The sequence below is a fragment of the Vombatus ursinus genome, unplaced genomic scaffold, assembly GCF_900497805.2.
Source record: "Vombatus ursinus unplaced genomic scaffold, bare-nosed wombat genome assembly UNPS02014831.1, whole genome shotgun sequence".
Classification (NCBI taxonomy): domain Eukaryota; kingdom Metazoa; phylum Chordata; class Mammalia; order Diprotodontia; family Vombatidae; genus Vombatus; species Vombatus ursinus.
In genome coordinates, this window is record NW_020954609.1 from 855,476 (window position 1) to 882,721 (window position 27,246).

The window sequence follows — 27,246 nt, forward strand, 5'->3', positions numbered from 1 at the left end:
TGGCTCTAATATTCCTGGGAGTTTTCATTTTGTGATCTCTTTCAGGAGGTGATTGGTGGATTCTTTCTATTACTTTTGTACTCTCTGGTTCTAAGATATCAGGGCAGTTTTCCTTGATAATTTCTTGAAAGATGCTGTCCAGGCTCTTTTTTCTGATCATAGCTTTCGGGTAGTTCAGTAATTCTTAAATTATCTTTCCTGGATCTATTTTCCAGGTCAATTGGTTTTCCAATGAGATATTTTACACTTCTTTTTCCCTATTTTTCATTTTTTGATTTTATTTGATTGATTCTTGATGTCTCATAGAATCATTAGCTTCCACTTGCCCAATTCTAATTTTTAAGGATTTTTTTCTTGTTAGCTTTTGTACCTCCTTTTTCATTTGACCAATTCTACTTTTTAAGGAGTTGTTTTCTTTTTCTGAGCTGTTGACTCTTTTTTCATGATTCTCTTGCATAACTCTCATTTCTTTTCCCAATTTTTCTTCTACCTCTTTTATTTCATTTTTTAAAATCCTTTTTGAGCTCTTCCAGGAGGACTTTTTGGGCTTGAGACCAATTCATATTCCTCTTTGAGGCTTCACATGTAGGCATTTTGACATTGTTGTCCTCTTTTGTGTTTGTGTTTTGATTTTCCCTGTTACCATAGTAGCCTTCTATGGTCAGGGCTTTTTTTGTTGTTGTTGTTCATTTTCTAGCCTATTATGTGACTTTTAAAGTTGAGCTTTGCTCCTAGGGCACAGTGGGCACTGTCCCAAGCTTCTGGGCCCAGTCACTGACTTTCTGGGCCTGTTGTGCTAGGGTCTCTGGGGCTGGCGATATGCCCACTGTGCTGGGGTCGCCTGGGATGGCCTCATTTTTCAACCAACTCCTTGCAAAACACTGTGTACCTGCAGCCTGTGACAAGCTGCAGCATCAGGCCTTACTTTCCTCCCTGAAGTGAAAGGTTTTTGCAGTTGAGGGTGAGGGGAAGAATCACAGATATACATCATTAAGAACTCAGTACATCTAGGGTAACTTCCCCCGATGTCTTAAATGCTCTTTACCTCATTTACCTTGCACTTAGCACAATACAAAGCATCACTTAACAGAGATGCTTTAGTCACTGTCTAAAAATAAAATGCAGAACATATCACATTTAACTATGGCAGTAGTTCATGCATAATATTGTTTCTTGCACAAGGGACTCCATCTCCCAACTCTGGACAGACTCATGGTCTTTCCCCATTCCTGGAATGCTTTCCTTTCGCATCACTGCCTTCTGGTTGTCTTCAAGTCTCAGCTAATGTCTTACCTTCTTCAGGAAACCTTTTCCAATCTCCCTTAATGCTAGTGCCTTCCCTCCCAGACTTTTGTTTGTTGTTGTTATTGTTCAGTCATGTCCGATTCTATGTGACCTCATGGACTTTTGTTCATGGAGTTTTCTTGGCAAAGATACTGGAGCGGTTTGCCATTTCCTTCTCTAGTGTGTCCCCATTTTACAGATGAGGAACTGAGGCAAATAGGAGTTAAGTGACTTGCCCAGGGCTGCACAGTAAATGTCTGAAGCCAGATTTGAACTTATCTTCCCAGCTCCAAGTTCAATGTTCTATCCATTGCACCACCTAGCTGCGTCTCTCCTAGACTAGTTCCAATTTATCCTGTCTAGAGCTTGTTTGTACACAGTTATCTGCATTTTGCCTCCACTCAGCCCCCCAATAAACTGTGAGTTCTGTAAGAGCAGGGGCTGTCTTTTGCCTTTCTTTGTATCTTCAGTGCTTAGTACACAGCCCAGCACATACTAAGTGCTTAGTAAGTGCTTGGTACAGAAGAAAAGAAAAATAGGACAGTGATATTAATAATGAACATGATAACATATAACAGGTATACACATACACGTATAGTAGTAGTACAAATGTATGAGTAAATAACGTTTAAACAGAAAAAAATGAGATACATGTGATCAAAGTTGACAACATATGAAAATAGGCTATTACATCTAAAGTCTGCATTATATAAAGTTGCATTAATTAGTGTTGTCATCTGGCCTCTCTTACCTTACCTGCAACATCATAAGTTAATTTGGTCAGCAACCAAAATAGTTTGATCCCTTCTGCAACTTTGTGACGTTAATGTTTTTATAGCCAAAGTAGTTGATGGTTGTCCTGGGCTTTTCTGCATCTGGTGCAGTTGAGAGTTCCAATAAAAAGTGCCTTTACCAAAAACATATTCCAATGCTCTCAGGTAAAAGCAGGTCAGGAAGATAAAAACTGCAGGCAAGGAGATTAAAAATCAGTCAGGAAGGAGGCTCCCTGGGGTCTTAGGAACTCCCTGCTAAGCTATTAAAACTACTTTTATACTCTAGTTGTCTAAAGGGCCCATAGCTGGGTCCCAGATCAATCCAGATGGAAGAAAAGTTAACCTAAACTGCCCCAGGTCTGCATCACAGCTTTCTTGCTCACAACAGTCCTAGCTGGTATTGTAAGTATGGGGGTTTAACTCTGGCCTCCCCAGTTCCACCAATATCCTGGACCACAAAAGTGTTCTAGTCTCACCACCAACATCCTGGGACCTATTAGCCTGCAGTCTGAAACCTGAACTGGTAAAGAAGTCCCCTTGAGCTGATACAGTCAGTGGACTTTCTGCTAAGTGATAATATATATCAGAATTGTCTTCTGAGATATTCTCCAGCTCCAATATTCTCTTTACCATGGATGAGCAGTACTTTCTCCTCATAGTCTGTATGGCTGGCCATCACTTTCTTTCTCATCAAGGAGTCCAACTCCCCAGTATACAATATGCGATTGTGATGGCTTGTCTCCATAGGGCCCCTACCACTTTTTGGGGTTATTTGGTAAACAGGCAAGTTAACTAGTCTCCCAACTACTTGGTATGGAGTGGATTTCCATCAGTATGCTGTCTTATTTGTTCCCTGGACCCCAAGATTTCTCAGTAAGACTATTACACCTTGCTGAAGTTTTTAACAATGAAATTGAGCATCCTATTTGTTTCTATCAGAATTCCCCTGAGTTAAAGTCATGAGGCCTCTCAGCTGATAGAGGTGCTGGTTTTGAGTTTCTCCATCCTCTCCACCTACTGAGAATCCAAAGAACAAATGAATAGGCAAATATCACTCTGGCCAAAAGAGCAGCAAATGTACATGAAATCCCGTGGCATCATTCCTGTTAGTATTTTAGGCATACACAAGAAATACCACATACTGATTCCACACTTTCTGCTCAGTTCGCAGGGTCTCCAGTATGTGATTCAAACACTCAGGCTGGGGCCAGCCTTTGGGATAGTTAGATAGGGTTCTAGACTTCTTGATTTCTTTCAAAGCCAATGCTTCCTTGAGTAGTTTTCTTATTAACATTTCTACCTTTCCACCAGAATGGTTCCAGGAAGTGAATTCATATATAAATACTTCTCCTGCAATATCTTGGCAGTTATAGAAGCTTTCTGTATTTCTAATTTCAGTTAGAGAATGATTGATTCCCAGATCCAAATGATGCTGGTCCATTTGGTACCAAATCTTTTCAGGTTACAGTGGGTGTTCTGATGTAAAGAGGTGACAGTGAGCTGACATAAGAAGCAGTACCAAGAACAACAGAACTAATTGAAAATGGTACTTCCTACACACTCACTGATCCTCATCATAGATCAGGGTCCTCTGTAGTACAGTAACTAAGAGGTTTGGGCTGTATGGTGTGTTCTGGAAGTACTAGCACCTCTGGCGTGAGGGCTGCTGAGCCCTTTTCAAGGTTGCTCATCCACCTTTGGTGTCTACCTGGTACCCAACCCTCACCTGTGGCTCCAAGAAGTTATAGCATGCCAGCAACCACATGAAGTAAACTGTCTCTGCAGATGGGCTAAACTAGGTTGAGGGTAACTGATGGGCCTTAAATCTGACAGTGAGTTAGGGGATATGAAGACTTCTCCTGGTGGAATGGGCAGATGTGAACAATTCATTCCAACAGCCATGAAGGCAACTGAAGCAGGTGCTGTGGAGTGCTTAGAGTTTGGTTAGACAAGGACACCAAGGCCATCCACTGCATTCTGGGCCATCACCAGTCATCCTGACTTTTGTCCTGCCACTGAACTTCGATGACTCTAGAAGAGAGAGTGAGGCTGATGACTTTGTACAACTTTGCCTCACTTAAATCCAGTTCATGCACAAGTCAAGACATCACCCACTGATGTCATTGGTCCTCTTTGAAAACAAAACTTGAACAACAACAGCTAAGAGATTTGCCTCCTTGCAAACAACCAGAGTCAATACGATGAATTCCCTACCCCATGTTCCCCAACCCACCAGCCAATACCTTTCCCTTCTTGGGAGCCCTATGGAATAGGGGTTGGGATCGACATAAAATCTTTGTACCATTAGTAGCTTCTAAGGGACTGCTTCTTGCTTCTGCAGCAGCTAGGTAGACAGTTTCATCTCCCTCCTGTCACCTCCCAATAGTGTCACTCTTGGTACTTTCCAGACAGGAAGTCCAGTGACCACTGGGTAGTGGTGACAATGTGGAAGGGGCCCATTAGTTCCAGATTACAGTAAGTACACTGGCCCTGCCTTTGTGTCTAGTGTCCACTCTGCTGCTGCTGGGGCTGCTTGCTGCTCCCTACTCTAGGGTCTAACAATATCCCTCTGCTCCAGGGCAAGAACTCTGTCAGGGTTGCAGCCATAGGCAATGGCACTTCTGGGGCTTGACTCCACCTCTCTGAGTCAGGACCTAAGCAATGACCTGGAGCCTGCTAGCCACTGTCCCTGTGTTAGGACAGAAGTGCTGCTTCTCCCTATTCCAGGACCTTATTGCTGCTCTCCTACACCTGGCTGAGTGCTACCCCCATATGCCAGAGCCTGATTCTGCCCCATTATGCTGGAGCCTGAGAGCTTCCCCCAGTACTAGGCTAAACACTGGAATAGGTGCTGCCATTTGTCTTCATGTACCAGATTGGGCACTACCATCTGGTGATGGGGATGCTACCTATTGCTAGTGCTACAGGCTAGGGTGTCACTCCCACAGTGACAAAGTCAGGACCGATGACCAGTTCATGTTCTCTATGTTGTGAAAACAGTAGCCATTTTTGCCAAGGTGGAGGAGGGCACCTAAGCTCTGCACAGGCCCAGAACCTAACCCTTGATGAAAGTCTGGGGGTAGGGTATGGGGAGGGAAAAGAAGGCAGAGAGAGAGAGAGAGAACAGAGAGACAGAAAGAGAGCAACAGAGATACAAAGACAGAGAACAGAGAAAACAAAGAGAGACAGAGAACAGAGAGACAGAAAGGGACACAGAGACAGAGAACAAAGAGAAAGACAGAAAGACAGAGATACAGAGACAAAGAGAGAGATAGAGACAGATATACAGTTTACAATTCTGGAGCAAGAGTGGAAACTGTCTCTCATTTTAAATATTTTAAGCTCATAACTGGAGTTCATTTGCCTATATCCCAAATTCTGAAATTGTCCTTGCGCTCCTAGGGAAAATCAAACCCTGTTCTTTGAAGTACCTCTTCCACTGCCTTGTACCAAAGGGCCCCAACCATGTCCACTGTCTTCTTCAAGGGCATACTGACAGTCTCAAGCAGGTTATTCAGTAGCTTTCAGACTATCCCAAAATGAGTTTCTCTGGGGGGATGGGAAGGAAGTGAACAACAGCTGAGGGCCCCAGAAATCACTGTCACCACCCAAATTCCAGTTGTAAGGGGTCCAAGTTCCCAGAGCTCTGAAGGCTGTGGTCCATGGATCCCAGGTTTAGAAACCCTGGAGCAGAGTGAAAAGCCAGCCCAACAGATAACAAGCTTCTGTACCAAGAATGGGAACCAGACAAAATCTCTACCTCCCAATATGGATTATAGCATGTTCTAAAATGAGGTTAAAAACACAGCTGTGTGCTCAGGAAGCAGGCAAAGGAGATTTTCAGGGAAGGTTATCCCCAAACATAAAACAAAGTGTTCAGGCCACCACATGCAGGAGAAGCCCATGCACAAGAGGAACCTTCTTTGCTACTCTTCTAGCAAACTGACAAGGAACTGTCCCAATTTCTCAATTCCAAAACTCTTTTGCTCTCTGATGCAAAGGAAGAGAGGGAGAGAAAGAAATCCAGGCCAGGTGATCATTATCTTCCTACTATTTTGTAAATATAGGTAGCCACCCAGAGGTCCCACTGCCAGATACAGGCCCTGAGGTCAAGGACAGCAAGAAAGTCCCCATATATGCCATAATATTTATAACAATTTATGTAGTGGCAAAGAACTGGGGTGGGGGGTGGGGAGTAGATACTCATAGATACTAGCTAAACCAATAGTGTCAGTCAGTCAACGAGCATTTATTAAGTGCCAGGCACTATGCTAAGTTTTGGGGATACAGAAAGAGGCAAAAGACAGTCCCTGACTTCAAGGAGCTCACAATAGAATGGGGGAGACAAGATGTAAATAAATACTTATAAAACAAGCTAGATATAGGATAAAAAGGAGATAATTAAAAGAGAGAAGGTCCTGGAATCAAGAGGGGTTGGGGAAGGCTTCCTGGAGAAGGTGGGGGGACTTAAAGGAAGCCAGGGAGGTTGGTAGTGGGAGCAGAGGAGGAAGAGCATGGGGAACAGCCAGAGAAAATGCCCAGAGCTGAGAGATAGAGGGTCTTGTTCGTGGAACAGTCAGGAGGCTAGTGTCACTGGATCAAAGAGTATGTGGTTGGGAGTAAGGTGTAAGAACACTGGAAAGGTAGGAGGGGGCTAAGTTATGAAGGGCTTTGAAATCCAAACAGAGCATTCTATATATGATCCTGGAGGCAATAGGGAGCTACCAGAGTTTATTGAGTGGGGGTGGGGTGGGATGACATGGTTGGACTTGCTCCTTAGGAAAATCACTTTACTGGCCAAATGGAGGATGGACTAGAGTGGGGAGAAACTTGAGGCAGGCAAACCAACCTGAAGGCTATTGCAATAGTCTGGGTGTGAGCTGATAAGAGCCTGCACCAATGGGGTGGCAGTGTCAGGGAAGAGAAGGGGACATGGAAGATGTGAAGGTGAAATTGCCAGGCCTTAGGACCAGCTTGGATCTGGGGAGTGAGATACAGTGATGAGTCCAGGGTGACTCGTAGGTTGGCAACTTGGGGGACTGGGAAGATGATGTTGTCTTCTATGATAATAGAAGGAAGAAGGTAGAAGGGAGGAGGGTTTAGGTGGAAAGATAAAGAGCTCTATTTTGGACATTTTGAGTTTAAGATGTCTACTGGAAATCCCATTTGAGATGTGTGAACAGCAATTGGAGATGTGAGAATCATCAGCATAGAGATGATATTTAAATCCATGAGAGCTGACGAGATCACCAAGTGAAGTGGTAATAGAGTAAGAAGAGAAGAGGCCCCTGAACTGAGGTTAAGCATAGAGTGAGAAGAGAGAAAGTGGAGACACCTATTATATACAGCTTATATTGTATACAGAGGAGACATATGGAATGGAAGGGATGGGGGGATGGAAGGATCCAGTGAAGTTTTTTTCAGGGTTGGGGAAGACATGGGCATGTTTGTAGGTACTCAGGAAGCAGCCAGGAGACAAAGAGAGATTGAAAATAAGTGAGGGAGTGGGAATGACAGAGGAGACAAAATGGAATGGGATTACTTGTACAGGTAGAGGAATTGGCCTTGGCAAGAAGGGCCACATCTTCATGTGAGGCAGGGGTGAAGGAGGAGAGAGTGGCAGAAAACATCTGGGTGATATGGGATAAGAAGGAGGAGAAAGAGGAAGCTCATGGCAAATGGTCTCAATTTTTTTTTCAGTAAAAAATGAGGCAAAGTTCTCAGCTGAGAAAGTGGAGGGCAGGGGAGTCAGGGAAGGTTTGGGGAGGGATGAGAAAGTTTGAAAGAACAGCTATAGAGAGTGAGTTGATGAGACAGGTACAGTAGGATTGCCTAGCAACTGTGAGGGCCCAGGTGAGGTTATGTAACATAAATTTGTAGTGAACCCAGTCAGAATGGTGTGAATTTCTACACCTTCATTCAACAGCACATGTGTATGAGCAAAGGTGACAAATGGTAAGAGTGATCCAAGGCTGAGGCTTGACAGGATACAATTAATGATATGAGGAGGGGGCAGGGACGCAAGAGAAGAAGACAGTGTAGGATTGAACTGGTTCACCAATGGTTCAAGGTAGAGAGTGTATAGGGCTGATGGCCTGGTAGAGAACTGAAGGGACAAGTGATTGGAGGGCATGGTGTAGAGTGACAGCAGTGCCTGGTATCGGAAGGCAGGAAAGGTAGAAAGCTAATAGATTGCGATCAGATAAGAACATTTTTAACTTCATGAACATGGAAGTGGTGTATTGGTTGGTAATGGCAAGATCGAGTATGACCATCTTTGTGTGTGACTGAGGTGGGGTGAAAGAGTATGTCATGGGAAGTGAGCAGGATGAGGAACTGTGAGGTTAGGGTATTAAAGGGAATATTGATGTGTGTATGGGTGTGTGTGTGTCTGCTGAAGTCCTCTAGTATGAGGGCAGAAGTTAGGAAGAAGAGAAAGGTACTTAACTCATTTAGAAAAGAGGGGTATCCTGGAGGTCTGTAGACAACAGCTACAAGGATTTTGATTGGGTGGTACATATTAATTGAGTAAACCTCAAAGGAGGAAAAGTTACTGAGTGATGGTGGGAAAGGGAGAACCTGAAAATGGCAATGGAGAAAGAAGAATATTCCAACTCCCCCACCTTGAACAGTAAGTCGAGGAATGAATGAAGAAAGAGTGGCCAGGGAGGTTGTATCATCAGAACTCAATGAAAGCCAGGCCTCAATGAGAGCCTGAAGATGGAAGGAGTTGGAAAGGAAAAGATTTATGATGAAAGCAAGTTCGTTGCCTATGACACAATCACCTCAGAGGGCACAATGGAAAGGGGTGGGACATTGGAGGGAGGGTGTGGAATGAGTTGAGGGGAAAGGGAATAAGGAATTGGGCAGCAGGGGAATGGGGACTGGAGTTTGAATGATGACCTATGGGGGTTTGGAATCATTGGGATGGGGAGAATATGATGGAGTGGGGAGTTTGTTAATCATTAGAGGAAAATTTTAGAAAGATAATTATTGTCAATAATGTTAACCTCAAGGTGAAGTCCTTTCAGAGCCTTAGGCTATTTATTTAGGTAAGAGAGGTCCCCGAGTGTGGCCCGGGGGGTGGCGGCTGCTTCTGGAGTTTCCGGCCCACAGACTGCGGGGGAATCAAGTGGCTGATTAGAGGGGGATTGCAGGGATCTCTTTGCCAGTGCTGAGGCAGGAATCTCTTGCTTTGCCTGTGCTTGGATCTGGGTCACAGTTTGGGGTAGTGGTCCTGGGGCAAGGAGGAGTGCTAGTGTGGTGGAGCTTGTCGTGGTGGTGGAGAGGAAATCCTTCTCACAGTTCCAAGGCAGAAAAGAGTGCTTATAGTCACTCATAGACCAGAGAAAAGGCCAGGAAAGGAGTAAACACCTCGCCCCTTATCATACCACCTTGGAAGAACTGAAAATTTACAAGTCCCGAGGAGTATCTCTGAAAACAGCTGCACAAAACCCCCAAAGCTTGGGACAGTACATTCTCCACACTGGAAGCAGACCCCTACCTTAACAAAGCGTTTAAAACTCAAGTAATTGGCTGGGATCATGACCAAGCCTCACAAAAAAAAAGTCAGACCATAGACTCTTTCTTTGGTAACAAAGATCAAAACATACAACCAGAAGAAGACAGCAAAGTCAAAGCTCCTATATCCAAAGCCTCCAAGAAAAATAAGAATCAATCCCAGGCCATGGAAGAGCTCAAAAAGGATTTTGAGAAACAAGTAAGAGAAGTAGAGGAAAAATTGGGAAGAGAAGTGAGAGTGATGCAAGAAAATCATGAAAAACAAGTCAACAGCTTACTAAAGGAGATCCAAAAAATTACTGAAGAAAATAACACCTTAAAAAATAGCCTAACCCAAATGGCAAAAGAGGTCCAAAAAGCCAATGAGGAGAAGAAAGACTTAAAAGGCAAAACTGGCCAAATGGAAAAGGAAGTCCAAAAGCTTACTGAAGAAAATACTTTCTTAAAAATTAGAATAGAGCAATTGGAAGCTAGTGACTTTATGAGAAATCAAGAAACTGTACAACAAATCCAAAAGAATGAAAAAAATAGAAAATAATGTGAAATATCTCATTGGACAAACAACTGACCTGGAAAATAGATCCAGGAGAGAGAATTTAAAAATTATTGGACTATCTGAAAGCCATGATCAAAAAAAGAGCCTAGACATCATCTTTCAAGAAATTATCAAGGAAAACTGCCCTGACATTTTAGAACCAGAAGGAAAAATAGAAATTGAAAGAATCCACTGATCACCTCCTGAAAGAGAACCCCAAAGGAAAACTCCTATTTAGGTAAGGGAGCAAGAACTTGGAGCAGAAGAAATGGTGATACTCTCCTTGCCCCAAGGTAGGAGAACAGGCTAGAAACTTGATAGAATGGCACTCTCTTCACCTCAGCAGTAGGAGGCTGCTATGATGAAGTGATGCTTTTCCTCACTGCCACAGGAGGCTGGAGGGTAGAAGATGGGGGTGGCTTTTTTGGGACATTTTTACAAGTAGAAATTGTAATACAGTCCAGACAAGACATACCTTCAGAAGATATGGTATCTCTACAAGTGTCTCTTATTCACCTTGCCAAGAAGCGCTATCCAGATTATGTGGACTGTGTTGATATAGTGCTAGAAACAATAGTGGAAATATTTAATAAGCAAAATCTGGAACATATTGATATCAGTAGTGCAGTAGATAGCCTCACAAAGCTATCGAAGATACCTGTTGGCACCCCTAACACTTTAACAGTTTTGAAGTTAAAACATTTTCATCCCCTCCTTGAGTATTTTGACTGTGAGTTCAGAAAGAACAAGAGTTACTAAATGCTTAGTAATGCCTGGGATTACAGCACAAATTGTCTCACAAGACGAGGAAGATGCAATCATGAATCTAGTATCTATATTCATTCAGAACCAACCAAGTCAACCTGTAGACTTTGCTGATGATCAGAGCTTCATGAAAAGACTCATTCAACTTTTGCAGTCAGATGGCATGATCAGTAGTATTGGATTTGAAACAGAGAGTGAAAATATTTTGCAGCAGGTGGGACCCACCCCATCTACTTCATACTCCCTTCCCATGGTATTTGCAGCATATCAGTCGGCTTTTCAACACAAAGAAAATTCCGAAGTGAATAATAAGTGGGAAAATAAGTGACAGATTTTTGCATTTGCACATCAGACTGAGTTTGAATCAGAGCAGAATTGGCAGAGCTGCCTCTACAACTCTTCCTTCAATGAGTACGAGCGGTTGGAGAAATTAGTTCTGAAAATGATGAAACCATGGGTCATGAATTGATGCATTTGTTCTGTAGGAAGATGAAATCAGTAGTTCTAAAGCACAACTGGCTACCATCCCCTTGATCAATGGAATGTGAAAGAGGATGAAGTGCTTCAGGGAAGAGAACCATGAATGCTTAAGGACTCAATGGACATGTGCTATTTCCAAACTATTGTTTTAATTTTTTGTTTTCGTAGTGTTTTTTAACACTTTTTTTCCATTTTGAATTTTCAGTTTTCTCCCTCCCCCAATCACTCCCTCCCACCCATTTAGAAGGTAAGAAATATGATAAAAATTATACATGTGATGTCATGCAAAACGCATTTATATAGTAGCCATGTTAGAAAAAAAGCAAGAAAAATAAAGTGAAAAAAGCATGCTTCGATCTGCATTCAGAGTTCATTAATGGTCTCTCTGGAAGTAGAAAGCATTTTTCATCATGGGTCCTTTGGAATTGTCTCGATCAGAGTATCTAAGTCTTTCACAGTTGATCATTATAATATTGCCGAATGGGCGTTACCTCACTCAAAGTAAGAACCTGAAAAGACCTTAGCTTAAAAGGGCCAGGGTCTCCCATTGCATCCTGGGCCATCTCCAATCATCCTGATGAATATCTGGCCAGTGGACCCAGATGGCTGTGGAGGAGAAAGTGACCTTGCACAGCCCTCCCTCACTCAAATCAAAGTCAACTACAACATGCCATCATCTCCCTGATGTCATGGTCCTCGTCCTCCTATTTTTATAGATTTGATACAGTTCACATTTGAGAAATGAGGCCTTTTTCAGAGAAATCTGCTACAAAAATCCTCCCCCCCCCCCGTTTCCTCTTTTCCTTCCAAGTTTGGCTGCATTAGTATTGTTTGTGCAAAAGCTTTTTCAATTTCATGTAGTCGACGTTACTTACTTCCTGTAATCCTCTCTATCTTGTTTGGTCATAAACTCTTCCCTTATCCATAGATCTGACAGGTACATTTTTAATGTTTCCCTTATTTACTTATCACCCTTTGTGTCTAAATCATTTATCCATTTTGACCTTATCTTGGTATATACAGTGTGAGATTTTGGTCTATGACTAGTTTTTGCCAAACTGCCTTCTAGTTTTCCCAGCAGTTTTTGTCAAATAGCTTTTGTTCCAAAAGCTTGGGTCTTTGGGTTTATCAAACAGTCAATTACTGTGGTAATTTATTCCTCTGTATTGTGTACCTAATCTATCCCACTGATCCACTATTCTATTTCTTAGCCAGTATGCAATTTTTTTCATGATTGCTGCTTTGTTTGCAATCTGGTACTGGAAGGCCATCTTCCTTTATATATATATATTTTTTCACCAATTCCCTTGATATTCTTGACTTTTTGTTCTTCCAGGTGAATTTCATCATTTTTTCTAGCTCGATGAAATCATTCTGTGGTAGTTTGATTAGTATGGCCCTGAACAGGTGAATTAACATATGTCATATATTGGCTGAGCCTACCCATTAACAATATTTTTTCAATTGTTCAGTCTTTATTGGGGTGAAGTGTTTTGTAATTGTGTTCATATAATCCCTGGGTTTGTCTTGGCAGGTGGACCCACAAGTAGTTTATATTGTCTGCAGTTACTTTGAATGGAATTTCTATGTTCCTGCTAGGCTTTGATGGTAATAGAAATGTTCATTTTTGTCGGTTTATATCTTGCAACTTTGTTAAAGTTGTTTCAACTAATTTTTTAATTGATTCTCTAGGGTTCTCTATCATCATATCATCTGCAAAGAGGGACAGTTTTGTTTCCTCATTACCCATTCTTATTTCTTCAATTTCTTTTTGCCATTGCTATAGCTAGCACTTCTAACACAATATTGCATTATAGTGGTGACAATGGATATCATTGCTTCACCCCTGATCTTACTGGGAAGGCTTCCAGTTTATCCTCATTACAGATAGTGCATGCTTTTGGTTTTAGATAAATACTAGTTTTCATTTTAAGAAATGTTCTATTTATTCTTATGCTCTCTAGTGTTTTAATAGGAATGGGTGTTGTATTCTGTCAAAAACTTTTTCTGCATCTATTCAGATAATCATATTTTTGTTGATAATGCATATAGCTTTCCTAATATTGAACCAGTCCTACATTCCCATTATAAATCCCATGTCATCATAGGATCTTTGTGATACATTGCTTTAATCTCCTTGCTAGTACTTTATTCAAAATATTTGTATCAATAGTCACTAGTAACTGACCTACAGTTTTCTGTTTTTGCTCCCCCTGGTTTAGGTTTCAAAACCATATTTGTGTCATAGAAGAAATTTAGTAGGATTCATTCTTTACCTACTTTCTTCAAATAGTTTACATAGTATTAGAATTGTTCTTTAAATGTTTAGTAGAATTCACTTCTAAATCCATCTGCTCAATTGTTATCTCTTCCAAGACATCTTCCTCCTCCCACCAATCACTTTGTATTTGCTTATTTGTAACAGTAACTGTGCTATGTCCTCAGTAGAATACAATTTCTTTTGGGGCAGGGGCAGGAACTGTCTCACTTTTCAATTTACATCCTCAGTACCTGGCACATAGAGGGCACTTGACTGAAGGGTCACTCTTTTTTTCTCCCTTAAAGATTGGTGGTCCCTGAGCTCTGCTTAGAGAACAGCAGATAAAACAGAACGTTTCCTGACAACATACTTGACAGTGAAGAGCCCAAGGAAGAGCCCAAGGAAACAGGCCAACTACAGATCCTGATCCCATAAGATCAACTTGGTCTTCCATGGCCTCATTCTTAGGTCTGTAAGTGGATAGGTCTGTGGATATCAGCTCACCTAGGGGGCAGAAGTGAAAGTGGGTGCCACAGAAATGCTCAGACAATTCTGCCATTGACCAGGCTATTAGCTGAATGATAGGCAAGGATATCACTCATATAACCAGGTGGTACTATGCTACCTGAGGACAAGGGAATAGCACAGTAGCACAGGATGGCATCAGGTTCAGGGTACACAGCTATCATACATAATGTTAGTCTAGACCTGTTTGTGACTGATGTACTTGGTTTTTACTATGTCTATCTGATGGGGTAGTATGTACCTCCTTGTGACCTGGCATAAACTTGGGATAAGATGCATGTCATTTACATGAAAAAGACCAGAAAGAGGTAGAAGGGTAATTGCTATCACCTAAGTAGCTTCTGTAAAAACTAAGGCTTCTGAAATCTTGGTGTGAATTGCAGGGAAAAACAGTGGGACTGAACCCTTTGGATTTAGAGAGTATAACTGAATCCTGCTCATGGCAGAAGTGTGGAAGAGACTGCAGGTCTCCAAGATGATAAAGCTTCTACATTCAAAAGAGAATGCTCTGAAATGAATAGCAATCCCTGAAGACCCTGGCCAGTGGTTAGGCTCTGTTTGAAGCCATATAAAGACTGAAGGAGCAGCTAGGTGGCACAGTGGGGGGCAGCTAGGTGGCGCAGTGGCTAGAGCACTGGCCCTGGATTCAGGAGGACCTGAGTTCAAATCCGGCCTCAGACACATAACACTTACTAGCTGTATGACACTGGGCAGGTCACTTAACCCCATTGCCTAACCAAAAAAAAAAAAAAAAAAGACTGAGGGTGGCTTCCTGAGGACAATTCCCATTTTTGCTCATCTGACCAAGGGCTCACCTCATTGATAAAGAACTCCTGGGGGACCTAGGGGACTGGTGCTCTTTCTTGCCCTATCAGATGAGGTGCTTGCCAAAGTCAAAGCTATATGTTTATTTCCCTTTGGAGAGGAATTTCCTGAAGGTGAAAGTGTCCCTGCTCTCCTTCCTCGGTGTCCCACTGGACCCTTGAAGGCTCTTTGAGTATCTGCTTACCTAGCATATGAAGCAGCCCCAGGCATCAACTAGGAATTCAGTTTATTAAAGATAATTCTAAATTAACTATAAAGAATTGCATATATCCTTAATTCTGCATCTAAGAGGAAGTGATGGGGCCAGGAGATGTGGGGGAGGGGCAGAGCTCTTATATCCACCCCAAAGTGATGCCATTACTTTCAAATCCTGCTAGACCAGGTAGCAGAGCCCTGCTGTAAGGAAGCAATGGGCTCTGGGAACCAAGGCAGAGTGGGCAAGAGGACTGTCAGCAGACCTATAGCACAAGCCAAAGGCATAAAGGGGAAGAGTTGTGGGGAAGGGAGAGCCTTGGATGCACTAGGGGCCCGACTTGGCTAGACCATGGGTTATGGGGGGAGGGGGGGGGGGGGATGTGACTGACTGAAGGAAGGGTTTCCCCGACTGGGGCCTAACTATCCCACCACCTGTTACATTCAGTTTCCAAGAAAGCTGGAGTGACCTGGAAAAAGTGCAAGAAAGGTTTCCTGGAAGGAGTAAGGCACTGGGGGAAAGGGCCTGAGAACTCTGCACATGCTTGGGGAGAGAAGCAGGTGCCAGGTGAGCCTCCACTCCCATCTCAGCTCAAGCCTCTCTCCCCTCATTCAGGTGGCTTTCTCCAGGGGGCAATCAATCCAGGGAGGGCCTGAACAGACAGCCCACCTGGGCAACTCACCAGGCCAGGCCTGCTGTGAGGTAAGGAGGGAGGGAGAGAGAGGCAGCACAACAGCTCACTGAGCGCCCACTGTCCGTTGAGGAATGCAGCCTTCGAGCTCCAATGCCTCTGGCCAGCCCTCATACTTGTTGGTGTTCTTACTGTTCTTCACATGCTGTGGGCAGCCATGAGGAAAGAGAATGATGGAAAAGGAAGGAGGAGGAGGCCCTGCTGCTAGGGGGCCATTCAGCAGGTGAAGGCACAAGGCTGGGTTCTCTCCCATGGCAATCCAGACGCTTGGGCTGTCATTGCTAATTGGGGGGGGGGGCAACTTATGTTATCCTCTCTGAACCTGTTTCCTCCTCTGTAAAATGGTCTTCACTTTAGCCTACTTTCTAGGGAAGTTTAGGAGTTGGGGAAGAGGGGGAATCTATTCCCTTGGGCCCAGACTCTGTCTACAGTGGGGTAGGCCCCTTGGCCTTAAGGGTGAACCAAAGTGAAAGATAGCATTGTCCACCTTTCCCCACCTAGAGTCATTCTAGGGAGAAGGACCCTACAGACCTGCTCAAAAGGGCTCTTGTCCTGAACTCCTTTGGCACCAACAAACACCCAGCTGTCCCGGAAGGCCAGTTCCTTAGCATTTGTGCTGCCTAGCTCACTGAAGATTTTCCTGGTTTCATCATTCATCCTGTAGCAGAAAAAAGAAATGAATCTGGGAGGTGGGGGTAGGGTGGAGATGGTGAACGAGGCTGCAAGGAGGGAAAATGGGGATGGAGAAGTAGAGTCAAGAACTTGGATCAGAAGCTTCTTACTTGGTGGCTGGGTCATCATAGGAAGCCACAAACACCAGTGTCCCTTCATGGAGTGGCCGGATGAACTTCAATAAATCATTGACATCTAGAAAGGGAGAAGAGCAGAGATACATGCAAGATAACATCTGAGCTCTAGCTCAGGGATCCTGGAGGCCACTAGTGGATCCTCCTACTGGAGAGGTGAAGGAAGTGACATTTAGACGAACCCAAGATTAGAGCAAGTGGCAAAGGCCAGACTTGAGGCCAGGCCTCTGGGCCCTTCTTGGTGCTCTGGCTCTCCAGAAGCTCCCTTGAGGAACCTTTCTACCAGAGTGACGTGACTGTTCACACCCTTTGCTGTCCCATTCCACTGTTCTGCATATGCACCAGGATGCTAGAGACACAGGCCCCATACATACACATTGCTATTACAGAAGCACTTTTATGGTGGCAGAGAACCAGAAACAATGAGGGCACTGTGGTACCTAAATTTAATGGCGCCTTCGGCAGCAAGAGACCATCGTTCTGAGATTTGTATGAGCTGACAGAGCAAAGTGTACAGAGTCAAAAGAATGCTCAATTACCCGAGGAATGGATCAAAGATCTCAGGAAACTGAGCTTTAAGCAACTGAAAAACCCACTAATGCTTCCAAAGAATATACAGTGACACTCATGTACCTTCTCTTGGCTGAAGATGGGGGCAATTAGGGCAGAATGTTGTCTATACTGGCAGGTGATAGTCACTGTGTGTCTTTGCTTAACTGCTTTTCTATGTCAATTGCAAAGAGGGGGAGAAGGGACTTTTCTAGAAACTACTGTGATGTAAAAACTAAAATATAAATGTAAAAACTATTATGATGTAAAAAAAAAAGCCATCAACAAAATGTATTTTCAAGAACTGGCTGTCCTCGTCCAAGGAATCCAAAAGGAAAGACAAAGAGACAGTGTGGGGCAATCTCCCTTCCAACCCACCTACAGCTCCTTAAGGAAGGATGGTCAGAGGTATGGAAGTGAGGGCTGGGAAGAACCCAGGGCTGGCCTCACTTGCTCTGGTCTCGCTTACCTCCAGCCCACATGTCAAAGGATTTGGCCTCAAGGAGTTCCCCATTCACTCCTGCAATGGGAAGGTGGTAGGGTTAGGGCATAGGACACCCCTGAGGGTGTCCACAAACACATCCTTGCCTCCCCCAACAGGAAGCAGCCTGTAGCCAAAAAGCTTGAGGGACTGCCACGGCCAAGTGGAAATGGCTAAGACTGAAAGCTAATGAGCCTTCAGAAGATGTGGGGCCCAGGTTTTAGACCTCTCTCAGGAGGGCTCAGCAGCAAATACTTGGGAGAAACAAATCTTTACTGTGGACACTGGGGGAGGGTAGGAAGAAGAGACACCCAAAGACAATGGTCAGAGCTCTCTTGGCAAACCGTATCCAATACAGCTAAGGAATAGCTGTGGGTGGACCTGCTAATCACAAGTGCCAAATGGAAGTTGGCATGGGCCGAATGTAGTTTTTCTAGGACAGTGGTACAACACGATCCAGGGACAGCCTTTGGAGAAGATTCTAGAACCCTGTCCTCTATTCCTGGCCCAGAACCCTCTAGACAATCTCCTTTTCCCTCCAAGCCAGGTCTTTTTCATTCTTAAAGGCTGAGCTCAAAAGCCATCTCTGGTGACCTTGGCATTTGAGAATCTTCCCATCCTTGGAGCTGACCAGCTCACAGATCCCATTCTGCCTTATAGTCAAGGTCATTCATGTCCAAGCCCACTACTGGTCTGGGAGTTATCTGGGAGAGGCTGCCCCCTCTCAGCACAGGGAAACTTGAAGGCCTGACTCCAGCTGGCACTTAGAGGATTCAATCAAACTCAATTTTATGAAATATCTACTTTGTGCGGACTGGAGGCCAGTCTCTCACTTCTCCTAATGGAGCTTAGTCTAATAAGTAATTTCTTTGTTTTGGCACCTATTAGGAGCTCCTTGAGGGCAGGACAGTGCTTTTGCCTTTCTTTGTATCCATAGTTTAGGGGGCCATCTCCAGTCGTCCTGATCTATATCTTGCCACTGGACCCAGATGGCTCTGGAGGAGAAAGTAAGGCTGATGACTTTGCACAGCCCTTCCTCACTCAAATCCAATTCATTTGCAAGTCATGGCATCACCTTCCTGATGTCCTGGTCCTCTTCAAGAATGAAGGACAAACAACAACAATCCCTAGTTTAGCCCAATGTTTGGCACATAGCAGGGGATATATGTGTGTGTGTATATATATATATATATGTAAGAGAAATGAGTCCTGGATTTTTTTCATGGGATCCAAGAACCAAACAGCTGGCTAAGAGCTAGTTGGTAAGGAAAGGAGGCAGCAAGGTCTGAAGGGACTCCACTTATCCTCCATGGTCCCGCAATGTTAGGAGGGGCTGCTCAGAGCCTCTCCCCTACAGCAACTCTGCCTCAGTTCTCACTATTGGAATTATTTGTTAGAGTGGATGGACCCTATCCCCAAACCAATCTTTTGGTTGACACCCTGTCAGGGCCTATTTGCTACTTTACACTGTGATTACCAGGCTTTGAAAACTGTACCTCCAGCCCCCATCCTCATTTCTTAGGAATCAAGGAGAGGGTTGTACTAGGGCTGTCAAGGAGAAAGGGCATGAGGACAAGGCAAGCCATTCCTGAGAGGGGAGAAAGGAAAGGGCTTCAGAGCTTTGATGAGATGAGCATGGAGAGGAAATGGAGAAATTCCAGCCTCATTTGGTCTTTGCCACAGTCCCCAAAGGGGAAGGATTAGCACAGCAAGGGCCTGGAAATCACGTGGATTACGCTGATCCCAAGGGAAGATGGGACCTAATTTGTTCTGGATTTTAAATAAAGCCTGTCCTACACCCAGTGTCTTGTTAGCCCAGAGCACTGGAAGGGTAACTGAGGGCCCAGTGGAGAAGAAGCAAAACAAGCCAGACACCAACATTCCTAAGGCTATCCTGGAAGAGTGCAACAGCTAAAGGGATTTTGAGAGAAACCTTCCCAATTTTAACTGTGTCAGAGGCAACAGCCCAAATGAGACACATGAAGTATCATTTGAGGGCAGCAAGGGCATGCCTTAGACACAGGAAAATAAGGAAAGCAAACTATCTGGGGGCTCTCTCCCTTTCACAGGAGATGGGGTGGGGACTCTTTTCTCATTCTCTCTTTCTAGGTCCATATAAAGGATCTGTTCCCAGAGCCTGCCAAGTCCAGAACGGAGTGGGCTACGGACTCACCATTCACCAAGGCAATGTTCAGCCCACGTCCGACATTGTCCTTTACACTGCTCATTAGCCTGGGGAACAGAACGGTGACACCTATGATGGGGGACTATGGAAGAGAGAGGAAAAAAACCTATTCCTCTCTCTGCCCCTCAACTCTCCCCACTCTGGGCACCATTCTCCCTCTCATCCATCACTCCGCCCCCTTCTTCCCACCTCCCCCCCCCAGTGACTTGTCCCTCAATTTTCTCACATCTTATCCTCGAGGCAGATCTTGGGTCCGATGACATTGGCGGCCCCACTGACCACACGGAAGGCCAAATGCTGTTCAGGACATGGCTGGGGCAGGCCACACTTATACTTCCTGGCCCGGGGCTCTGGGCAGAGACAGTGGTGCAGTGTGATCAACTACAGGGCTCAGGGACAAGAAGCAGTGATGCCTATTCAGCTGCCCCAGCCTTAGCAGCCTCAACAGGGCCAGGATCCATGGCAGGTGCTGGCAGCACCAGGTACAGGAAAGCAGAGGGGTCAGGGGAAAGAGAGTGCCAGCAAAAAAGATACCCCCAAACACAGGAAAGACCTGGAGTGGGGGAGGCAGCAGGCAGGCCAGGAGACTAGGGGAATGAAAGGTAGAAAAGGGAATAGTGGGGAAGGGGAAGGGGGAGGTGAAGGGCCTGGGCCTAGGCAGGATACTGAGAGGAAGAGGGTGCTGACTGATCCCTGCTCCAAATCCCTTGGAAGCTGGCCTGCCACTTCTGATGAGGTGATACAGCTGGATGAAGGAGCCTCCCACACCCCTGTCCCTCTGCCCCCACCCCGACTGGGTTTGTTGGAGGAGGTCAAAGCTCTCTGTGTGCCCCATCAAACTCACGCAGACACACTCACTGTCATGCCTGGCAGGGCGGCTGGCCTCAGGGCTGGGCTGGACAGACCACAGGGAGAAGGCCCTTTCTGCTACTGACAGGAGAAGAGAAACGGGGAGAGGGGGAAGTAGGGATAGCAAGAGAGAGGACAGGATGGGACAGTCCGTGAAATGGTTAGGGTAGCGCTAAAAGCAAGTAATGACCGGCAGCAGGGAACCAGATGACAGGCAGTACAGGCCACAGGGCACAAGCAGAGAAGGGCAGGCAAGGAGGCCACAACTGTGCACATCTATTCTGCCCCACCCCCGAATCCCTGGACAGAGATGGCAGGTGGAAGAAGAATGGTCACATGTGAAAAGCAGGCTCTCAGAACACCTTTCAGCTCTGCCCTTGATGCGTCTGGACCCGTTCCCTCCATAAAGAAATCAAAGGACAAGATGCCTATTTAGGGGCACAAGAGGAAAGAGAATCATGGCTTCTCACAGACCAGCACCCCAAAAAAGAACAATTCAAAGAGCCCCCAGAGGCCTTTCCAGTGTAACTGATGTGGGCAAAGCCCATGGTCTCAGCCCTCCTTGTGCTGAGAGAAGTGAGAACAGTTTCCTCCCTCCCTTTCCAGCCATCCATTAAATAAGTGCACCCTCCACTAGCCCACTGGGGCAGAGGGGGACACTCCTAGGGCACATGAGAAGACTGTGCAGGGAATCTGAGCTGCTACCACCATGCATCACAAGAGAAGGAATGCAGGGAAGGGGGCACATACCTACCTGTTGTCACTGCATTCTCAGGACCTGCAGAAGAGAGGAGAGAGACGGAGCAGCGTCACCCCAAATAGGAGGGGACCCTCCCCATGCCTGCTGAGGAGCCAGCATGGCTCCCCTTCCCCAGATTAGATAGTGTCCCCCATGGAGGCTAAATACAAGATGCACTGACTCACACATTTTACTCAGGTCCTTATTAATCTTATTTGAGACACATTCGAAATGACTTGTTTAGTTGGTTCCTTAGGCCCTGTCAGATCAGGGATAGGGGCTAGCCCTGGGATTTCAGTGATATAAAGAACTCTCCTAAAATGTTCTCTATTAATGCCAATCAACACCTTCTCTTCAACTGAGTCTTAGAGAGTTGCCTAGAGAGGTAGACATTACAAATTAGAATGTGAAAAGGAGGTTGTGCTGCTACCTGGGAACTGCACATGTCCAAGTGTCCAAGGAGAGAACCCGATATTTAGGAAGAGACAGGAAAAATGCAGAGGGCCTCATTTTCACCCCTGGCCAAGGGTCTGGGCTTAAATGAGCTACCTAAGCAGACCCCAGGGGAAAGGGAAAGGTTCAAGAGTGAGACAGCATGCACTGTAGAGAGGAGGTGCACTCACTACTGAAGAGCTGCTGTAGCCGAGAGAAGCTGCTCCCATGCGTCCCCAGGAGAATGCTGCCCATGATCCAGGTGAGGCCAGCAGTAAGGATCAGTACTACAACGCGCAGGGGGCCTGGAGAGATCCAGAGAGAGCTGCTTAGGGGCAGGAGGAAGGCCCTGGGGCCAGAGCAGTAACAGAGTCTGAAGTGAGCTCCAAAGTCTTCTAGGCCAACCCAAACCTAAACAGGGATGAACCTCAACCAGAGCTAAATCTCATCGTGAAGACTTGGAGATGTGCAGAAATCATTATCTCCTCAGGCAAATCCTTTTACTTTCAGACTCTGGCACAAAGTTTCTCTTTATATTAAACAGAAATCTGTCTTTATAGCCTCCCCCCTCTCCCTCCCAGTTCTGCCCTTGCAGAACAAGGTCAATCTTTTGAAGATCCTATCTCTTTTCCTTTTCTTCAGGTTAAACATCTCTAATTTCTCCAATGTATCTGGGCTTGGACAGTCTAAGCCTCAGTTCCTTTGGTATTCTGGCTGCCTCCCTTGGAGCAGCTCCAGCTGGTTGGTGTCATTTTGGGAGTGTTACGCCTAGAAGTGAACACAGGACTCTAGATGTGGTCAGAGCAGAGGGACTATCCCCTCCCTTCCTCTGGCCACTATCCATCTGTCATGGAGCCCAAGAGCATACTGCTTTTGGGGGCTGCCACTTACCGTACTAACCTACCCGATATACCCAGAGACACCCAGGCCTGCCTTTAGACACACAAATGACTCTTTTACCATGCCTCCCACATTCTGCACTAGATTTTTGTGAACCTAAATGTAATAACATCCTTGAGAGATTTCATCTTATTCAAGCAGAACCAAATACACACATACACCCACATCCCTCGCACACAGTGCCAACAATGCAAATGGAAAGAAAACAAGAGAAACTCCAAAGTGCCGCATAAGTCTAATTATTAAGCTTGGCCCAAAAGAGAAATGAGAAATACCCCTCTCTCTCTCCTTCCTTCCCTGCACAACAGAGTAGGGGGATTACAGGTGGGGAACAATGCTCATACTGTCAGACTCAGCTGATACGGAATTGCTTCTTCCCCTTTCTTTTTTATTCTTGTTACAAGGGATGGCTCTCTTCAGAAGGGAAAGGAATAGAGGTACATTTGGAAACAAAAAATGACATAACAGTAAAAATCACCCCCCAAATTTCATCTTATTTGACTAGCACTTTTTTCAGGCTGTCAGGATCTCTTTCGTGTTCCCAATTTAGGCATCTGTTGCATTTCAAATGTCACCTGACAGCCATTTCATTTCACAAGCATTTACTACAAATCCTCTAGAGGAACATGCCAGTCATGGATCTGTGGACACTGAGCTTGGAAGCACTTTCCAGGGCTTAGGAAGGAGGGAGAGACAACAAAAAGAAATACACTTTACCCATAATGGTTTGAATTAGAAAATTTGAATAACTGAACAGAACAACTCTGGGGGTATTAATTTTTGTTTTCTTTAATTTGCTCACACATGCTCCATCTCAGCTTGTGGGACAGGTGGCAATGTAAGACAAGCTCTTGCTGTGTTGTCCCCTCCACTGGTCTTGAGAGTTAGAGGACACTTCCGTAGATTCTGGGGGACAACTCATGTTTACCCAGGGGAATTGTGTATCCTAATGACCTTAAAAATGATTAAGCCCATTCTTCTCCATTCAGGACTGAGGGCCCCAGATGCACTGCTGTGAACAGCAGTTTTCACTGCTATAGTCCTAAAGCACAGGTGTGACCATGTCATGCTTCTGCTCCCAAAGTCCCAGTGACGGACTCCTTACTGCCTTTGTTCCAGTCAAACTGGCTTTCTGCCATAACATTCTCTTTTCTGCCCCTGTGCTATTTGTTCCCATTCCCTTCTCCCCTCTACCTGCTAGAAGCAGCTAATGGCACTACGGACCTAACAGTGGGCGTGGAGTCAGGAAGACCTGAGTTCCAGTCCGACCTCACTTACTAGCCAAGTGACCCAGGGCACCCTTTGACCTCTGTTTGCCTCAGTTTCCTCATCTGTAAAATGGAGATTAATAACAACCCTTACCTCCCAGAGTAGTTGTGAGGATCCAGTAAGATAGTATTTGTAAAGCACTCAGCACAGTGCCTAGCACACAGTAGGTGCTTAATAAATGCTCTCCCCCTCTCCCCCTCTTAAATGCCACCTGCTATACAAGGATTTGAATTATATTAGGATTTTCCTAGTGGCTAGTGCTCAGCACCTCTCTCCAAAGTGCTTTGTACGTACTTCTTACATATTGCTTTCTACCAATGAATGAATGCCAGCTCCTGGAGGCCAGGAGGCCTAGGGGTACCCAGTAAATGTTTAGTAAATGCTTGTGGAATGAATGAAGGAATGAATGAATGAATGAAAGAGCTTTGAAAGAAGTTTTAGCTGTGGCAGCTGGGGTCGAATAAATGTGTAGAGACCTTTTCGAGCTGCATTTTGCAATAGATTCCTTACATGGTTTCTTCATTTGGCTTTTGTCCCATTCTTCCTTCCCAAATTCCAAAGCTTCAGCCATTAGCTTGCTTGGATCCATTTCTTGGGGAGCTCTTTCCTTAGCACAACTGCAAGGGCCACCCAAGTTAGGGGTCATTAATGCTAATTTGATGGGAGTGCTAAGGGCTCCTTGGAAATATCAACGACTCTGAGACTTTCCTAGTTTCTCTGACTCCTTGTTGGAATGCTCAACTTATGCAGTCCAGGTTCCTCCAAATAACCAAGATCCAGGGGGAGATCCAGAGAAGTTCTGGAGGTAAAGAGAGATTAGGGAGGTAAACCTTCTCAGACTATGAAGATAAGGCTGAAACAGGAGATAATCTAGAAAATATAATAGAAAAAGGGATCGCAGGGTAGACTTCTGCTATCTTCAGGAAGTTCTACACATGCAAGGAAGGAGAGGAAGACAACAGCATGTGTGGTAGGTGCAGCAGAAAGATTGGCTCTGGAGCTAATGGTCCAGGGTGAAAAGCCTGCCCAGGAACCTCAGGTCACAGGTACAAAAAACATGTACATCTGCCTGACTACCTGCCTTCCCTTGGGACTCTGGGCTTCACTGTCCCCTCATTTGTAAGGGAAATGATCATCTCCTAGGCCCCTTCCAACTCCAAACCTTTGAGCCTATCAATAGCAGACGAAAGGAGAGTCAGGGAGATGATTTCTCAATGCAGAAAGCATCCCCATGGACTTGCCAGGGAGTCTATGAAATGAGACTACAACAGACCATAGTGCTTTAAAGTTTGAGAAAGTACTTTTCTAAGGATGGCAAGATGAGCTCTGTAGGGAGGATTCATCTCTGAACCCCGGCTCATCCATTAATTTGATCCACACTGACTGTGAAACCTGGGCAAATGTGTTTGTCTGTCTTGGTCTTCCCCTACCCATCCCACCCCTCCTCTTCCCTCCCTCTTTTTCTTTCCTCCTTTTCTCCCTCTTCCCCCTTCCCCCCCCATCCCCTTCCCTCTCCTCCTACCCTTTCTTCCTCTAGGCAACTTTCCAAGACTACATAAATTGCTGAGAAGATGCAGACCCACATTGGTAGGAGTCTCCTGCCCCTATACCTATGTGCAGGGTAGTGTGGTAGGGGCCTAGGAAGAGAAAAATCAAGGCTCCTGCTAGCAGGAGACTCCAAATCTTCTTTTGCACAGGACCTCCTGGTTAATAGTTCAGAAAGGACTTGGCTGGATCATCTAGAGTTGAGTTTATTTCATTAGTCATTTCCATAATAATAATGACAGCTAGCATTTATTTGTGTGCCACCCACCCTTGGCCAAGCTGATCTCCTTTGATAATAACTTTGGGGCACTGGGATGGGGTTGAGGAGATCCCAGGTACTCTTGGAGGTCCTTAATGGGAGGGGCCTTGAGAGAGGCTCTGATCTCTGGCTGTTGTTTCTCTCTCTTTACTCAGAAAGGGTTTGAAACCTCAAACCCTCAGTGAAAATGTCCTGGATTGAGGAGAAAACTGATGAATTTCCTAATTCATCATGCTTGGTTGGTTTCCTCTATAATATCCCAGTTCTCTCTCTCCAACTTTTCTAGCACTGTATTCCTCGGGTTTCCATCCTGTCTTTACGGTCCATTTTGGTCTCTTCCAGTTAGAGTCAAATCGACCCGTCCTCGGCTGTGCCCTAAGGCGCTCTTCCAGTCCACCTCAGGGATCTATAGTCACAGCCCCTAGGGGTTTAAGTACCACCCCCACCACCCCGCAGGCGATTCTCGGGCTCGGATCCCGCAGAGCCCCCCAAGGCAGCCCAGCACCTGAATACCCAGGGAAAGAGGGTCTCCTCCCGCTCCAGCAGATGGTGAGCTTGGCTGCTTCTGCAGTCGCGAAATCACCCTCCGAGGCGGCCCCCGAGGGCAGGCCTCAGAGCCTGGGACGCCTCCCTCGTCTGCCAGCACCCAGCAGCGCTTCCTAGCCGACCGCTACCATCACCGGTCCCCCTGCTCCTAGGCCTTTGCACAGGCCGGCCCCCACGCCTGGAGTGCCGTCCTTCCTCCCCTCAGAGGCCTTTCTAGATTCCCAGCTCCCTCCAATGCGCGGCCCCAGCGCCCCCGCCCCCCACCCCACCTCCGACTTCCCGGGAGCTGGCCCCCTCCTACCTGCCACCCTCATGGCTCCGGGGGTGTGTGAATGTGCGTTCGTGTGTCAGAGAGTGTGAGTGTGTGTGCGTGTGTGTGTATATGTATATACGTATGCGTGTTGTGTGCGCATGCGCGGCCGATCACAGCAGCAACTAAAGTCCCTTAAGACAGCGGGGAAGGAGGAAGGGGTGGGCCCATAGACCACGGTGCGGCCGCCCAGGACGCGGCCTGGCCCGCCCTGAGGGTGGGAAAGCGTCCCACAGGGGATGAGAGAGGGGCGGGAGAGCCCGTGTAGCCTCCCCGCCCACTCGGGCGAAGCATGGAGACCACCCCGGAACGAGGCTGGCGCTCCGTCCGCACTCACGCACGCACGCCGAACCGACGTGACGTGCGCAGGCTCCGTGGCCCGGCTCTCACCACCGCACTCCCCCCCTCCCGCTACCGCCCGTTATCCCCAAGCATCTTCTGTTTGCCAGGCCCTGGTGCTCCGTGCAAGGCCACGGTTTTAGGCTCCGAGGAGCTTCCCCACCCTCCCACTCGGGATCAGACCT

At 45.9% G+C, this 27,246-nt stretch overlaps 1 protein-coding gene across 4 annotated transcripts; it reads right to left on the reverse strand.

Annotated features, from left to right (window-relative positions):
- Window positions 1-1,945: 1,945 nt before the first annotated feature.
- Window positions 1,946-26,825, reverse strand: FAM3A (family with sequence similarity 3 member A). Of its 4 annotated transcripts, none has more exons than XM_027838967.1 (9): window positions 26,714-26,825; window positions 22,085-22,198; window positions 21,477-21,500; window positions 20,100-20,223; window positions 19,862-19,920; window positions 17,677-17,727; window positions 16,635-16,719; window positions 16,384-16,510; window positions 1,946-2,248 (listed from the first exon to the last, which is right to left on the reverse strand). In XM_027838967.1, exons 1-9 carry the CDS (start codon window positions 26,724-26,726, stop codon window positions 2,234-2,236), a joined length of 612 nt encoding a protein of 203 aa, XP_027694768.1. In that variant the 5' UTR covers window positions 26,727-26,825; the 3' UTR covers window positions 1,946-2,233. The 4 variants fall into 4 exon arrangements, with proteins under 4 accessions (XP_027694768.1, XP_027694767.1, XP_027694770.1 ...); XM_027838966.1 differs by lacking the exon at window positions 1,946-2,248 and adding an exon at window positions 15,178-15,997 and having other exon boundaries at window positions 26,714-26,824; XM_027838969.1 differs by lacking the exons at window positions 1,946-2,248; window positions 22,085-22,198 and adding an exon at window positions 15,178-15,997 and having other exon boundaries at window positions 26,714-26,824.
- Between the last annotated feature and the right edge of the window lie 421 nt (window positions 26,826-27,246).